Source organism: Polyergus mexicanus, unplaced genomic scaffold, assembly GCF_030449975.1.
Source record: "Polyergus mexicanus isolate NDT 795.1 unplaced genomic scaffold, iyPolMexi1.0 SCAF_2, whole genome shotgun sequence".
NCBI classification, from domain to species: domain Eukaryota; kingdom Metazoa; phylum Arthropoda; class Insecta; order Hymenoptera; family Formicidae; genus Polyergus; species Polyergus mexicanus.
Window position 1 is genome coordinate 1,755,654 of NW_027223322.1, and position 12,607 is coordinate 1,768,260.

The 12,607-nt window shown below is 31.7% G+C and overlaps 5 protein-coding genes across 7 annotated transcripts; 3 read left to right on the forward strand and 2 right to left on the reverse strand.

The window, feature by feature from the left end:
- Positions 1-269: 269 nt before the first annotated feature.
- On the forward strand, positions 270-5,288 carry Gart (trifunctional purine biosynthetic protein adenosine-3 Gart). 3 transcript variants are annotated; one of them, XM_070314121.1, is made up of 17 exons: positions 270-376; positions 718-800; positions 879-968; positions 1,071-1,318; positions 1,400-1,599; positions 1,701-1,895; positions 1,982-2,112; positions 2,227-2,437; positions 2,513-2,648; positions 2,743-2,965; positions 3,050-3,244; positions 3,341-3,596; positions 3,691-3,894; positions 4,027-4,173; positions 4,245-4,510; positions 4,616-4,873; positions 4,983-5,288. In XM_070314121.1, the coding sequence occupies exons 2-17, from the start codon at positions 720-722 to the stop codon at positions 5,163-5,165; spliced, it is 3,024 nt and encodes a 1,007-aa protein (XP_070170222.1). In that variant the 5' UTR covers positions 270-376; positions 718-719; the 3' UTR covers positions 5,166-5,288. The 3 variants fall into 3 exon arrangements, with proteins under 3 accessions (XP_070170222.1, XP_070170230.1, XP_070170240.1); XM_070314129.1 differs by having other exon boundaries at positions 276-382; positions 720-800; XM_070314139.1 differs by lacking the exon at positions 270-376 and adding an exon at positions 414-493 and having other exon boundaries at positions 720-800.
- Positions 4,218-7,259, reverse strand: LOC138943385 (dnaJ homolog subfamily C member 28). Its single transcript, XM_070314198.1, has 5 exons — positions 6,622-7,259; positions 6,375-6,506; positions 6,204-6,290; positions 5,784-6,134; positions 4,218-5,708 (listed from the first exon to the last, which is right to left on the reverse strand). Exons 1-5 carry the CDS (start codon positions 6,739-6,741, stop codon positions 5,307-5,309), a joined length of 1,092 nt encoding a protein of 363 aa, XP_070170299.1. The 5' UTR covers positions 6,742-7,259; the 3' UTR covers positions 4,218-5,306.
- On the forward strand, positions 7,169-9,020 carry Amrt (TM2 domain-containing protein 2 amaretto). The gene is made up of 3 exons (XM_070314243.1): positions 7,169-7,374; positions 7,449-7,539; positions 7,652-9,020. The coding sequence occupies exons 1-3, from the start codon at positions 7,232-7,234 to the stop codon at positions 7,979-7,981; spliced, it is 564 nt and encodes a 187-aa protein (XP_070170344.1). The 5' UTR covers positions 7,169-7,231; the 3' UTR covers positions 7,982-9,020.
- Eif2bbeta (eukaryotic translation initiation factor 2B subunit beta) lies at positions 8,153-10,300 on the reverse strand. Its single transcript, XM_070314209.1, has 7 exons — positions 10,155-10,300; positions 9,898-10,089; positions 9,751-9,837; positions 9,355-9,636; positions 8,829-8,985; positions 8,354-8,748; positions 8,153-8,275 (listed from the first exon to the last, which is right to left on the reverse strand). Exons 2-7 carry the CDS (start codon positions 9,963-9,965, stop codon positions 8,203-8,205), a joined length of 1,062 nt encoding a protein of 353 aa, XP_070170310.1. The 5' UTR covers positions 9,966-10,089; positions 10,155-10,300; the 3' UTR covers positions 8,153-8,202.
- A 386-nt stretch (positions 10,301-10,686) lies between these two features.
- On the forward strand, positions 10,687-12,371 carry LOC138943411 (uncharacterized). The gene is made up of 4 exons (XM_070314259.1): positions 10,687-10,909; positions 11,449-11,573; positions 11,660-11,776; positions 11,931-12,371. Exons 1-4 carry the CDS (start codon positions 10,767-10,769, stop codon positions 12,044-12,046), a joined length of 501 nt encoding a protein of 166 aa, XP_070170360.1. The 5' UTR covers positions 10,687-10,766; the 3' UTR covers positions 12,047-12,371.
- The last annotated feature ends 236 nt before the right edge of the window (positions 12,372-12,607 follow it).

Here is a 12,607-nt window from a genome sequence, read left to right on the forward strand (position 1 = left end):
TATTATATCGAAAAATATATATATATATATGTATGTAAAAGAATGTTTATCACTCTAAATTTCTTAATAAGTATTTTATGACGACATATATAATTGCATTTGTATTTTATTTTGTGGATATCTTTATATACATATGAAAAAAAGAAATAACGATTTCGAATATTTTTGTTGAATATATAGGTGTTTTTTATATTATTATTACGTCATAATATATATGTATGATAACGTAAACATTACAAATCGTAGCGGAGCCACTTCTATCGCGTAAGGCAAGCGATTGGCGATGCATTATTTCGTGTTTATCGCTTGATGAAAGTAGTCGCGCGAGCGCGTTCGTGATCTTCCGACCACTTGTGGCATTTCACGTTTCGTTCGAAGACACGTGCGTAATCAGAAAAATTTCTAGCGATCTTTCCGATTGATATTTTCATTCTAACACAGAACTTGAAGAAAAAAGTAAATCATAAAGAATCAAACGCGCCGGTCTTGTAATGTAAATAATAGAATTTACAAAATATTTTTATCTCGAAAAATGTGAAGTTTAGATATTATGAGTGTATTACATATTTGTCAGTGTTTCTCGTAATGACAAATAAATAATTGTATATATAAATATTTATGAGTAACTAATGAATTATGATAAATAAACAAGTAATTTATATATGCAAATATTTGTATAACTATTATGGTTCAAACGTGTAAATCTTTCATTTTTGCAGATGATGCAGCACAAAGTTCTGGTCATTGGCAGTGGTGGCAGAGAGCATGCCATTTGTTGGAAATTATCTCAATCAACACACGTAAGTGAATCAATCAATGAAAATTGTAAGAATGATTAAGTATAGAAATTAAAATAACATGCATTCTATTTAATATAGGTGACAGAAATCTTAGTTGCTCCTGGGAATGCTGGCATTAAACAAGTGGATAAAGTACAATTAGTTGACTTAAATATTAAGGATACTAAGGTATATGCAGATTGTATATATATTATATATATATTTATTGTAATTTTTCTTAGAGTTAATTTTTTTATATATAATATCAATTATATCTTATTCTTCTCACAGAAAATTGCCAAATGGAGCAAAGACAATAATATTTATCTTGTCGTGGTTGGACCAGAGGATCCTTTGGCTCAAGGATTAGCGGATGATCTAAAGGAAATGGGGGTGAGATGTTTTGGACCACAGAAGCAAGCAGCCCAGATTGAAGCTAATAAAGATTGGGCAAAGCAATTTATGAATAGGAATCATATTCCTACTGCTAGATGGCAAAGCTTTACGTCTGCAGCAGATGCAAAGAATTTTGTTAAAACGTAAGTAAAGAATCTGTCAAAGAGAGATATTTTAATAAATTGTAATAAAACAAGAACCTATTATACTTTTCTTGATTATAGTGCATCCTTTAAGGCACTTGTTGTGAAAGTCTCGGGTTTGGCAGCCGGTAAAGGTGTCGTGGTAGCAAAAGATCAGCAAGAAGCTTGTCATGCAATAGATGAGATTTTAAATGAAAAAAAATTTGGAATTGCTGGCGAGATTGTTGTTATTGAGGAACTCTTGGAAGGCGAAGAAGTATCTGTACTCGCATTTACAGATGGTGAATAAAATTTTATTTAAAATTGCATTTAAAATTTTATTATATTAATAATTTTTTTATTGAAAAATATTTAAAAGTCGTTCGTTAAACTTTATGCTTAGGTAAGACTGTCGTACCTATGATGCCTGTGCAAGATCACAAAAGAATCTTTAACAAAGATGTTGGTCCAAATACAGGTGGAATGGGTGCTTATTGCCCATGTCCACTGTTAAGTGAAACGGAATACGAACAGGTGAAAGTAAATGTTCTCCAGAAAACTGTGGATGGACTTAGAAGAGAAAATATTCCGTTTGTCGGTTTGTTATTTTTTATTGACAATGATATATGAATATTATATATATATATATATATATATAATTTATATAAAATGTAAATATTATAGGTGTGTTATATGCTGGTTTAATGCTGACTGAGGATGGCCCAAAAGTCTTAGAATTTAATTGCAGATTCGGGGATCCTGAAACAGAGGTTTTATTACCACTGTTGACATCAGACCTGTTTAAGATTATTAAGGTTTAATATTAATTTGTTAGAAATCACATATATATATATATATATATATATATATATATATATATATACAATATTTCATTTTTCTGCATTACGTCAACATATCTATAATTATAGGCTTGTTGCGAAGAAACTTTAAGCACGTCTCTTGTTTCGTGGCGAGAGAATGTGTCTGCCGTGGGTGTGATTTTAGCATCTCGCGGCTATCCGGCATCTTCGTCCAAGGGTCAAGTTATAAAAGGCATTGCCGAAGTGATGCACAAACAGGACTATTTCGTCTTTCATTGCGGCACAGCCGTTTCTTCGGAACGCAAATTAGTAACTAACGGTAATCATAATATGGTGAAAAAAACATCTAAACATTTTTAAATAATTAAATAATTTAATGTATTATCTTTTACAGGTGGAAGAGTCCTTATCACTGTCAGTATAGCATCTACTTTAGCGATGGCAACAACTAGAGCCACCCAAGCTGCTCGGCACGTATCGTTTGACGGAAAACAATTCAGAACAGACATTGCGCACAAAGGAATTGCTAGGTATCCAACATTCGATTGACTCTTACATCATGAAAAGAAATGATAATATTTGAATTAATATTTGATTAATGAGATTAACAGTCAAACGCTTCAGATCTATTTTACAGAAGGGAAATTTAACATACAAAATTAGCGGCGTGAATATTGACGCTGGCGATCATCTTGTATCCGTTATTAAACCAGCTACTTGCTCTACGAAACGCGCTGGTGTTTTAGGCACTATAGGAGGGTTCGGAGGTCTCTTTGATGTAAAAGCCGCTGGTTACAACGATCCTATTCTGGTGTCCGGTACCGATGGTGTCGGCTCTAAATTGAAGGTGAATCTCTCACAAGTAATAAATAAAATTATTATTGCAACTGACCCACTGTTATATTCATAAGTAATAATCTTTTCTCTACAGATAGCGATCGAATGCGATAAACACGACACAGTAGGCATAGACTTGGTTGCCATGTGTGTGAACGATGTCCTCGCGCACAACGCGGAGCCGTTGTTTTTTCTGGATTACTTTGCCTGCGGCAAACTCGACGTTGGAATAGCCGCAAGAGTCGTAAACGGAATAACCGAAGGTTGCAAGCAAGCGGGATGTTCCTTGGTAATGTTCAGCATACAATTTAGGCAGAAATTTTTTGCCTGGAGTTATGTGTACATCTAGTCAGAATTTTCTCGCGATTATATTCATATTTTCCAGATTGGTGGAGAAACGGCTGAAATGCCCGATATGTACCGCGAGGGAGAATACGATTTGGCTGGCTTTGCGGTGGGCGCAGTTGAAAAGGGCAACTTACTGCCGCGAGTAGACGATATTGAACAAGGTGACGTTGTGATCGGTCTTCCGTCCAGTGGCGTACACAGCAACGGCTTCAGCTTGGTACGAAAAGTCTTGAAACTCGCCGACAAAAGTTACTCCGATGTCGCACCTTTCTCAAAAAACAGTCGAACTATCGGTACGAAACACAATTTTTAAACCACAAGATTTCTTTTAATAATATTAAGTTTATATATCGTAAGATAGCGTGCAACCAAAGGTACATGTTGCAGGTGACGAATTGTTGGAACCAACTAAAATTTATGTAAAAAGCGTCATTCCTGCTTTACGAACAAATCTAGTGAAAGGATTCGCGCATATCACTGGCGGCGGTCTTGTAGAAAATATACCTAGAATTTTACCGAGTCACTTGGGTGTAATGTTAGACGCAACCAAATGGAATATTTTACCAATCTTTGGCTGGTTAGCGACGATGGGTAAATATATTATTGATTTTTTTTTCACCATAATTTATTTTATTTTTTACTTAAATTTCACTATAATATTACACAAATGCATAATATAATTTACATAAATGTTAATTGAAATATGTGCGTTTTTTGGCATAGGTGGAATCAATAAACACGAAATGTTAAGGACATTTAATTGCGGAATTGGCGCCGTATTAATATGTTCCGAAAAGGACAAGATCATAGTTTTAAATAAACTAAAGGATGAAAATCCTGTAGTTATTGGAAGTGTGAATGTATATTGTGGTAAGAAACTTTTTGCTATTAATGCAACAGAAGCTCATTAATTACTTTAATTTATATATTTGTTAACACAGACCAGGCTAAAATACAAGTCAAAAACTTTGAAAAAGTCCTCGAACTGGAAATGAAACAATATGTTCCCAACTTGGTTGCAACATTGGGCAAGCCTTTTAAGAGAGTAGCTGTTCTGATATCTGGCAGCGGAACAAATCTCCAATCATTAATTAACGCCACTCAAGACTTATCTCAGAACATTGGAGCAGAAATCGTCTTAGTGATTTCCAATAAGCCTGGCGTTGAAGGATTGAAACGTGCTGAAAAAGCCGGCATTAAAACAGTGGTAATTAGTATATATATGCCATAGGTATAGATAACTACTTATAAATAAAAAAAATTAAATATTGCAATGCCATATTCTTTTAATTTTTACTCGTTTAATTTGTAGGTAATCAAACATAGTGACTATCCAAATCGCGAGTCTTTCGATGCAGCCATGAATGTAAAACTTGACGCTGCTAGAGTAGAAATAGTATGTCTGGCTGGCTTCATGCGAATTCTTTCTGAGCAATTTGTAAAACACTGGAGAGGCGCTTTATTAAATATTCATCCTAGTCTCCTTCCATCTTTCAAAGGAGCAAACGCGCACAATGATGTTTTAGCGGCACGTGTGCGCATGTCGGGTTGTACTGTGCATTTTGTTGAGGTATGAGAGCAAGGAGATCAAATTCGCTTTTTATTTAGTTTAATTGGCCTAGATAAAAAGACAGTTCTAACTCATTGTTATTTGACGCTTTTGATGAATATCTTATTAGGTTGATATTGATTCGGGAGCTATTATCGAACAAGAAGCAGTACCCGTGTTTCCGGATGATACAGAAAAAGTTCTGCAAGAACGCGTGAAGACAGCGGAGCATCGAGCTTATCCTCGTGCTTTAAAGCATCTGGCGACTGGTCGTATAAAATTAAAAGAAGATGGCACCATCTGTTGGAATTAATTAAACAACACAAATATATTTACCATATATACCAAAGTTTTTAAATAATCATTTTTTATATATTATTACTTTCTATTATTCCTATTTTTTAACAAATGTATATATATACAAATAATTTTACAATATTTATATCACGTTCTGCTAAGTAATCTTTTTACTAAACAAATCACTTATAAAACTAAACAAGTCCTGAGATATACTTAGGTTCGAACTTTTGTGACTGGTATCTGCATATTTTTTGATATTTTTAGGTGGCATTAATAATGTTTTCTTAGCAAGTTCGTCTAATTTGATATGAAGCATTTGTTTTTGGAGTATGGGAACCAACAAATTGTATTTATCAATTTTATTATTTATCTGCTTTGTTATGGTCTCAAATTTTTTCAAATTATTTTCCCACATTGATTTATCTTCTGGAGTTAATGGCAGTTCCCCTAAGTTATTACGTATTTCTGATAATCTCTTTTTCAATTCTTCAGTCTCTTCCCTGATTTCCTTCGACAGTTGTATCCATTCCGGAGTGAATCCATTGTCTATCAATATCTATAATTGTAAATCAGCACAAGCAAGTTGTTCAAAGTATCATTAAAATTAATGTTCTATGTTCCTACTATATACCTGATTTAACTTGTGGGTTACAAAATCAACATAAGGATTTCTGACGCTTGTAGTGTTCAACGGTTTTCCCATTCCAGGTAAATCACTGAATTCACCCTTGCTCATTGCTTCCTGAATTAAGTCCTCCACCAAACGATCCATACCATAGCGAGTTTTAATATCCTTGGCTTTTTGTTTATCCATACCAATTAATGTATTGCGTTCTTCGGCTTGCAATTTTTTCAATCTATGTTCCATTACATTGTCAACTGCTTTCTGAGCTCTTTGTATTGTATGCAGTCGTTGTCTTTTGCTTGGTGTGCCAATTCCTACATCAAAGGTCAAATAATGACGATGCTGTGGTGCTGTATGCTTAAAATTAAAAACACAAATTGACATATACATATTTATGTGTGTATGAGGAAAAAGATAGTTATTTACCTTGATATCAAAGTTTTCCACTTCTGATGCTTTTTCATCTTTTTGAGAATTTCTAATTTTTCGAATTTCTCTGTAGGCACTTTCAATCTACTTTGAATAATTGCATGATAATAAAGAGAAATAAATATTTTTTATTTATTTTAAAAATTAATATTCTTTTGTAACATTTACCTCGGAAAATCTAACAGCATCAGCTTCTGGCGCTCCACTATCCGGATGAAATCGTTTTGCTAAATGTACAAATGCCAATCTTAAAGCCTCATCCTCGCAATCTTCAGATACACCAAGTATTTCATAAAACTTCTATACATACAAGATAAAAAGTATATTTTATTCTATAAATTATTTTATCAATACAAATTATTTAAAGTGATATTATTAACAATTATAACATTTAATATATATTGCGCGTGTATACCTTTGATGTATGTTTGGAATTAAATTGATACTTGAATCTCTTGGACAAGATTGAATCAGCGAATGGTTTATACATCAAATAAGCTTCTGGCTTAGAGCACAATCGATTCAAGGTCAACATGATTTTTAAAATAAATTTTTGGTAATTATTCAATTTAGCAGTCCCACTTTAGATATCGATAAAATTATGCTCATTCGACGCGTTTTTTGTATAAAACGAAAGAATATAGTAGAAAAAAAGTGTCGCTCTACCTTGCGAAGCGAGATATTAATAGTTAAAATTGACGACTATTTAGGTTAGAAAATGTCATATCGATGAAATGCAGAGACATGAGTATGCTTTATGGCCATATTATTTTCGTTTGTGCTGTGAAAAAATTATAAACTCATGTGAGATCTCACTTCGCGTTATAAAGTAAATGTGGGGACACCAATGAGGAATAAATAAACGGCCATCTCGAGCGTCCACTTATATATAATTACTTCCGTCCGCTCGCTTAACACCAAATACTCTCTCTTGTTATTCATTATTCTTAGACTCTGAGTCTCTGAAAGTCCAATAACTCCAATAGTCCAATAGTGTCAGTCGGGTTTAAGATGTCAACGGCAAAATGAGATTATACTTTACTCTTATTGCGACAATTATTTGTTCTTCATGGAATCGAAACAAATGTTTAGTACATGCTAGCGCAAACAGAAGCGCTGATCAATTGGAGTACAGACCCGAAGGTCCTCTTGTTATGTGTAAATTTTTGTAAGTCTTTAAGTAGTTAACTTTTGTTATATTTAATAATGTTAAATAAAATATGTACAATATAATTTTTTTAGACCTAAGGAATTTATAGAATGCGAGGACCCGATTGATCACAAAGGGAATAAGACTGCCAAGGAAGAGAGCCAAGGTTTTGGCTGTATCAAAGTACGATATATCCAAATTTTCTATCTTTTGTAATACACATACATCGAATTGTATACATTTTTCTGATATATATATATATATATATACAATTCTATATAAGATTATGTTCTAGTTTGGAGGGTCTTGGTATGAACATGTGGAGAAAACTAAAGTATCTTGTACAGTGCTACCAGATATTGAATGTTTCGGTTCAAGAACATTTTCCCGCGAAGGTGTACCATGCATAAAATACAGCGATCATTATTTCGCAACAACTCTTCTGTACAGCATTCTACTGGGCTTTCTTGGTATGGATCGATTTTGTCTTGGACAAACTGGAACAGCGGTAGGCAAATTATTGACACTAGGCGGTATGGGTGTATGGTGGATCGTTGATGTTATCCTGTTGGTAACAAACTCTTTACAACCAGAGGATGGTAGCAACTGGAACCCATATGTATAGCATTTCAAGACTAAGTCTTTTTTTTTTACATATAATTTTTAGTTAATCATAAATTTGTAAATATTGTAATTCACTGCTATGTCTATGTTGATATTGACTTTCTTTACATATAAATCTAAGAATAAATATTGATTTCTATTTATTCAAAAATAATTACTATATTTATAAATAACATTTACATATCAGGTTACATTAGCTTATGTAATACATAAATGAGTTATTTACAATTCATAATCGTCAGGATGATACAATTCGCTAAGCAATCTATATATGTAAGATGGTGCGTTTCCACCCCTGAAAATAAAAATGAAAATTTATTTTTCTTTTTTTGTTCGATTTGAAAATTATATAAATTAATTTCATTCAACTTACGTGTTTGAAATAAATAATGTGACTAGATCTGGTGGAACATAATCAAATACAGGATTGTATGCGTGTATTTTCTCAAGTAACTGTGCATTGGCGCTGTCGATTACCCCTTGCATTGGTGAAACATGCTTGTTGAAGCCATTCTGATTGTATGAACAATGATAAAGAGGTGAGAGCTTGTAAAGTGGTAATAGAACCATAACTGGAACGGAATAATGCTTGGCGGCTTGCGCGACTGTGTGCGCTCCCGAGATTGCTCTGAGTCCGCCGTTCGCCATGACGGTATGAGTGCCGATTATGACCTTGTTAACTCGCGACATCATTGCGAAGATTGCCACATCCGATATCAATGTAGTCTTAATCTTCGCCTTGGCCAGATTCACGGCCATTTCGTGACCCTGTAATTATTTTATTCGTTGCAAATTTTTTTTACGATTCTCTCTTATTGAGGGAATATTAGAATCAAGCGTATATCTACATTTAAAAATGGCCCACCCTCGGCTACTATAACTTCGAAGGCTCTGCTACTGGCGGCTTTTTTGAAAAATTCCTCTACCAATTTCGATTTTCCAATAGTCATTATAATTTCATTTGAATGTATGTGCTCTGAGGCTTGTTCTGTAATATTTTCTAAGCTGCAAGCATATTAAAGTTTTTTATTGTAAAAAAGATATAATAATAATAGTACTTAATAAAAGAAAGATTATTGAAAATTTTATTTATATTAATTGGAAGCATCTACATTAAATATAAACACATATTAATATATTATCACAAATATCTCAATTTGATATTATTACAAACAAAAGAAAAGTGGATTAAAATTTTCTTTGTTTTTACTAACTGTTAAAGTATGCCATCTCCACAATGATAATTGTTAACAAAGCACAAAGCCAAAGAACCATTGGCATTGTGGAAGAGAGACGTCAACAACATTCAATACGTTCCAACATTGACAAACTATGTCTTTTTTTTAAAAATGGATAGATATAACTGTAACTCACCATGTTTCCAACTCAGTTTCAAATTCAACAATGTGCTCAAGGAGGGCAGATTTGAGAGAAGGCACTGATGTATTAAAGTCTATTTGTTGATCACTCTCTGCAGTAAGGATCTTGTGCAAGGACTCCTGAGGGTCTGTTTCTTCTATCTTATTCTTTAATTCTGAAATATATTCTTCCCTAATAATCTGCAACATTCTTCTAACCATATTTCCAATAGAAGCCTCAAGAGGAAGTGCCTCGATCAAATACTTTCCGTTAAGTGTGACACTATCCATTAAATTTCTGTCAAAATTAAATAAGATAAATCAGAGATTAATATGTATTCTGTAAGAAAGAAACTGATGGATGCTACTACAATTAATAATTGTAACATCAATTATACATAAAGCTTTTTACTTTGCTATATTCCATTCTGTATTGTTGATAATTTCCTTCAGCACGGAAATGGTAGCCAATACAATGTTATATGTGCCCTTGATATCTCTGAAACAGAAAAGTTCATTAGATGATTTTTCCTTGGAAGTTCGATACGATTTCTCTTACCCATAGTGAATGCTGTTTATCAATTTCAGCACGCTTTCATCAATTTTTTTCGGTGTTACGTCAATCATTTTTATCACACTTAAGTACTTGTCACAAATATGTAATATCAAAAAGATTATTAATTCAGAGAGAAAATTTGCTATTAGATTACACGTGGCTCATTCTATTAAATTTCTGTCATAATCAAGTAAGCTAAAAATAAAAGATAAATATGTATTCTGTACGTAAGAGAAGCTGACGTATCTATAATTAATTACTTTAATGATTGTTGCAACAGTTATATAAATTAACGATTGTACACGAATTTTTAATTTGTCACAATATAATTCTAACGGAATGGAATCGAGAAGTGAGATTGAAAGTATTGAATTGAAGATTGCGTGAGATTTTATGCTGTTTACACACTGTCTCTCTCTCTCTCTCTCTCTCTCTCTCTCTCTCTCTCTCTCTCTCTTTCTTTCTTTCTTTCTCTCTCTCTCCCACTACTTACGGATGAGTTCAAAAATCTTAAAATAAAATAGCGTTTGATTGACCAATCAAGACAGAAAGAGCTGACTTCTTTGTCCTGATTGGTCAATTAAATACTAGTCTAAACCTACGGGTAAACTTTTTGAACACACCTTATGTATATATATATGTATGGAGAATGATAAAAATAAGAGTAATATGTGTATATGGCAATATATCTATTTTAATCAAAGCTTTTTATTTCGATTATATTATTTATTATATATATATATATATATTGTCGGACATCCTGTGTGTGTGTGTGTGTGTATATATATATATATATATATATATATATATATATATACACCATCGTTTGAGTGAGCTTTCTTTAGCGAAAAAACTTATTCGCAGTCACAGCCATGACTTGCCCGCAGCTTATTTCCAATTACAGTACTCCAAAAATTAGTTGGTATCAAACAGATCTTACAGTCATCATTCGCATTCATTTAATTGATGTATCTAATTATTATCTTCGAGTCAAGGATGATTATTTGCTCTTTAGGTATATATTTATATGTGCAATAAACAACAGAAAAATAGAAGATAAATATGTAGCTTATCGACTTTTTTATCATTTTATACAAAATCTTGATAAAGTATTATGCAATTTGGTGAGTGAAATACAAAAATGATAATTAAAATCATTGGTGTTGCAGAAAGAGTTATGAACCACTTTTTTTCAAAATGATACTTTGTAAGGTTAGGAAATCTATTACCGAAGAAATATAATACGTATTGATATGTACAAGATAATACAAATTTATTTTTATATAATTTATAAATAACATTATGTGCATATGTATATATATATATATATTTCATTATTCCATCTTGAAAAACTCTTACAGTTTTTGAAAGTCTCTTTCAATGATTTACAATTATTTATAACAATTTTAATTATATTATTATTTTATGCATCAAGATCAAATCATATATAAAATTTTATTGATATTGGTAAGAGAGTAGGCATTCTGCACATTTACCAAAAAAATACATGACACATTGCTGAATGTCAAACTAATTTTATATCGCATGTTGCAGTACAGAAATAAACAGTAAAAAATACTATCTTATCCTATATTTGTTTGGAGCAGTAATATCGGAAAAGACGGTACACAAAAATGTTGGAAGGGAAATTAAAATCTACCTTACAAAAACACTCAAATGTATACTGTTCAGAAATTTTTTGGTATTACAAATTTTTTTTTTTTATTCAAAACAGACTTATAAATATATTTTCATACTTCAATAGGGTATCCATGGTTAAGATTGATTATTTCCAGAGAAAAGAATTCATTTATATCATATGATACAGATCATATACATGATGCAGATAATGTTAGAAAGAAAAATATTTTTAAAGCTAGAGGTAATTATATCTTACATTTTTCACGACAGCCTTGTTTATTTGATGTGGCTGTTTGATTTAGCCTTGTTATTCAAATGTATAGGGATAAATTATAAATCGTATTTTTTTTATTTTTCGATTTTATATACATATTTTTTTCCTTTTTTCATAATAGAAAGTATTGAAGAGTATAAACGCCGAAATTTCATAGAACATATAATGCCTGTCGTGCCGTCTAGCGATGAAGAAGACTCTGATGATGACCAGCTTGATTTCTTCCGATATGCTTAATTAAGCATTTTCAATCTTTTTTTTTTGCATTTGCGACGTAAAGAAAAAAAAGGATAATTAGGTTTGATAATCACTTTTTATAATAAAGCATTTCAGCTTTTTAGTATTAATCAAAATATATGTACAATATATTTTAGAAGGGTTCTAAATTTTTTAATAAGTTTTGAAGATTGTGAATTGGAAATAATTATTTTGCAGTTTTCTTTCTCTTGTTCCTCTCCCTCTTTTGTCAATTTTCAATACTTAATTTTATGATATAATAAAATCATATTTTGTACTATTAATTGAACTATATGTGTTACATATAGTTTAAAATAAATATATATTTTTTTTTCATGTTATAAAAACTTATTGAAATTGTTTTTATTTCTATGATTATACAAAACAAACATCTCTTGTTACAACAAATATATATATTTTAACAAATATCCTATTGTACAACATAATATATAATACAACATATAATATTTCTTTTCACATATACATCAAAAGTTTATCTACAAAATATATTTAGAAAGATATTTATTTGCAAAATTGTATTTATATAAAAAATCAAATGTG

Bases quoted from the DNA above. Each gene is read 5' to 3' on its own strand.
- Gart (XM_070314121.1), top strand. From the start codon at position 720: ATGATGCAGCACAAAGTTCTGGTCATTGGCAGTGGTGGCAGAGAGCAT. The intron at 801-878 runs GTAAGTGAATCA...TATTTAATATAG, and splicing joins AATTATCTCAATCAACACAC to GTGACAGAAATCTTAGTTGC. The intron at 4,174-4,244 runs GTAAGAAACTTT...TTGTTAACACAG, and splicing joins AAGTGTGAATGTATATTGTG to ACCAGGCTAAAATACAAGTC.
- LOC138943385 (XM_070314198.1), bottom strand. From the start codon at position 6,741: ATGTTGACCTTGAATCGATTGTGCTCTAAGCCAGAAGCTTATTTGATG. The intron at 6,507-6,621 runs GTATACACGCGC...TTGTATGTATAG, and splicing joins ATTCCAAACATACATCAAAG to AAGTTTTATGAAATACTTGG. The intron at 6,291-6,374 runs GTAAATGTTACA...TATTCAAAGTAG, and splicing joins ATGCTGTTAGATTTTCCGAG to ATTGAAAGTGCCTACAGAGA.
- Amrt (XM_070314243.1), top strand. From the start codon at position 7,232: ATGAGATTATACTTTACTCTTATTGCGACAATTATTTGTTCTTCATGG. The intron at 7,375-7,448 runs GTAAGTCTTTAA...TAATTTTTTTAG, and splicing joins CTTGTTATGTGTAAATTTTT to ACCTAAGGAATTTATAGAAT. The intron at 7,540-7,651 runs GTACGATATATC...ATTATGTTCTAG, and splicing joins AAGGTTTTGGCTGTATCAAA to TTTGGAGGGTCTTGGTATGA.
- Eif2bbeta (XM_070314209.1), bottom strand. From the start codon at position 9,965: ATGATTGACGTAACACCGAAAAAAATTGATGAAAGCGTGCTGAAATTG. The intron at 9,838-9,897 runs GTAAGAGAAATC...TTTCTGTTTCAG, and splicing joins ATAAACAGCATTCACTATGG to AGATATCAAGGGCACATATA. The intron at 9,637-9,750 runs GTAAAAAGCTTT...TAATTTTGACAG, and splicing joins ACAGAATGGAATATAGCAAA to AAATTTAATGGATAGTGTCA.
- LOC138943411 (XM_070314259.1), top strand. From the start codon at position 10,767: ATGACTTGCCCGCAGCTTATTTCCAATTACAGTACTCCAAAAATTAGT. The intron at 10,910-11,448 runs GTATATATTTAT...CGCATGTTGCAG, and splicing joins GATGATTATTTGCTCTTTAG to TACAGAAATAAACAGTAAAA. The intron at 11,777-11,930 runs GTAATTATATCT...TTTTCATAATAG, and splicing joins AAATATTTTTAAAGCTAGAG to AAAGTATTGAAGAGTATAAA.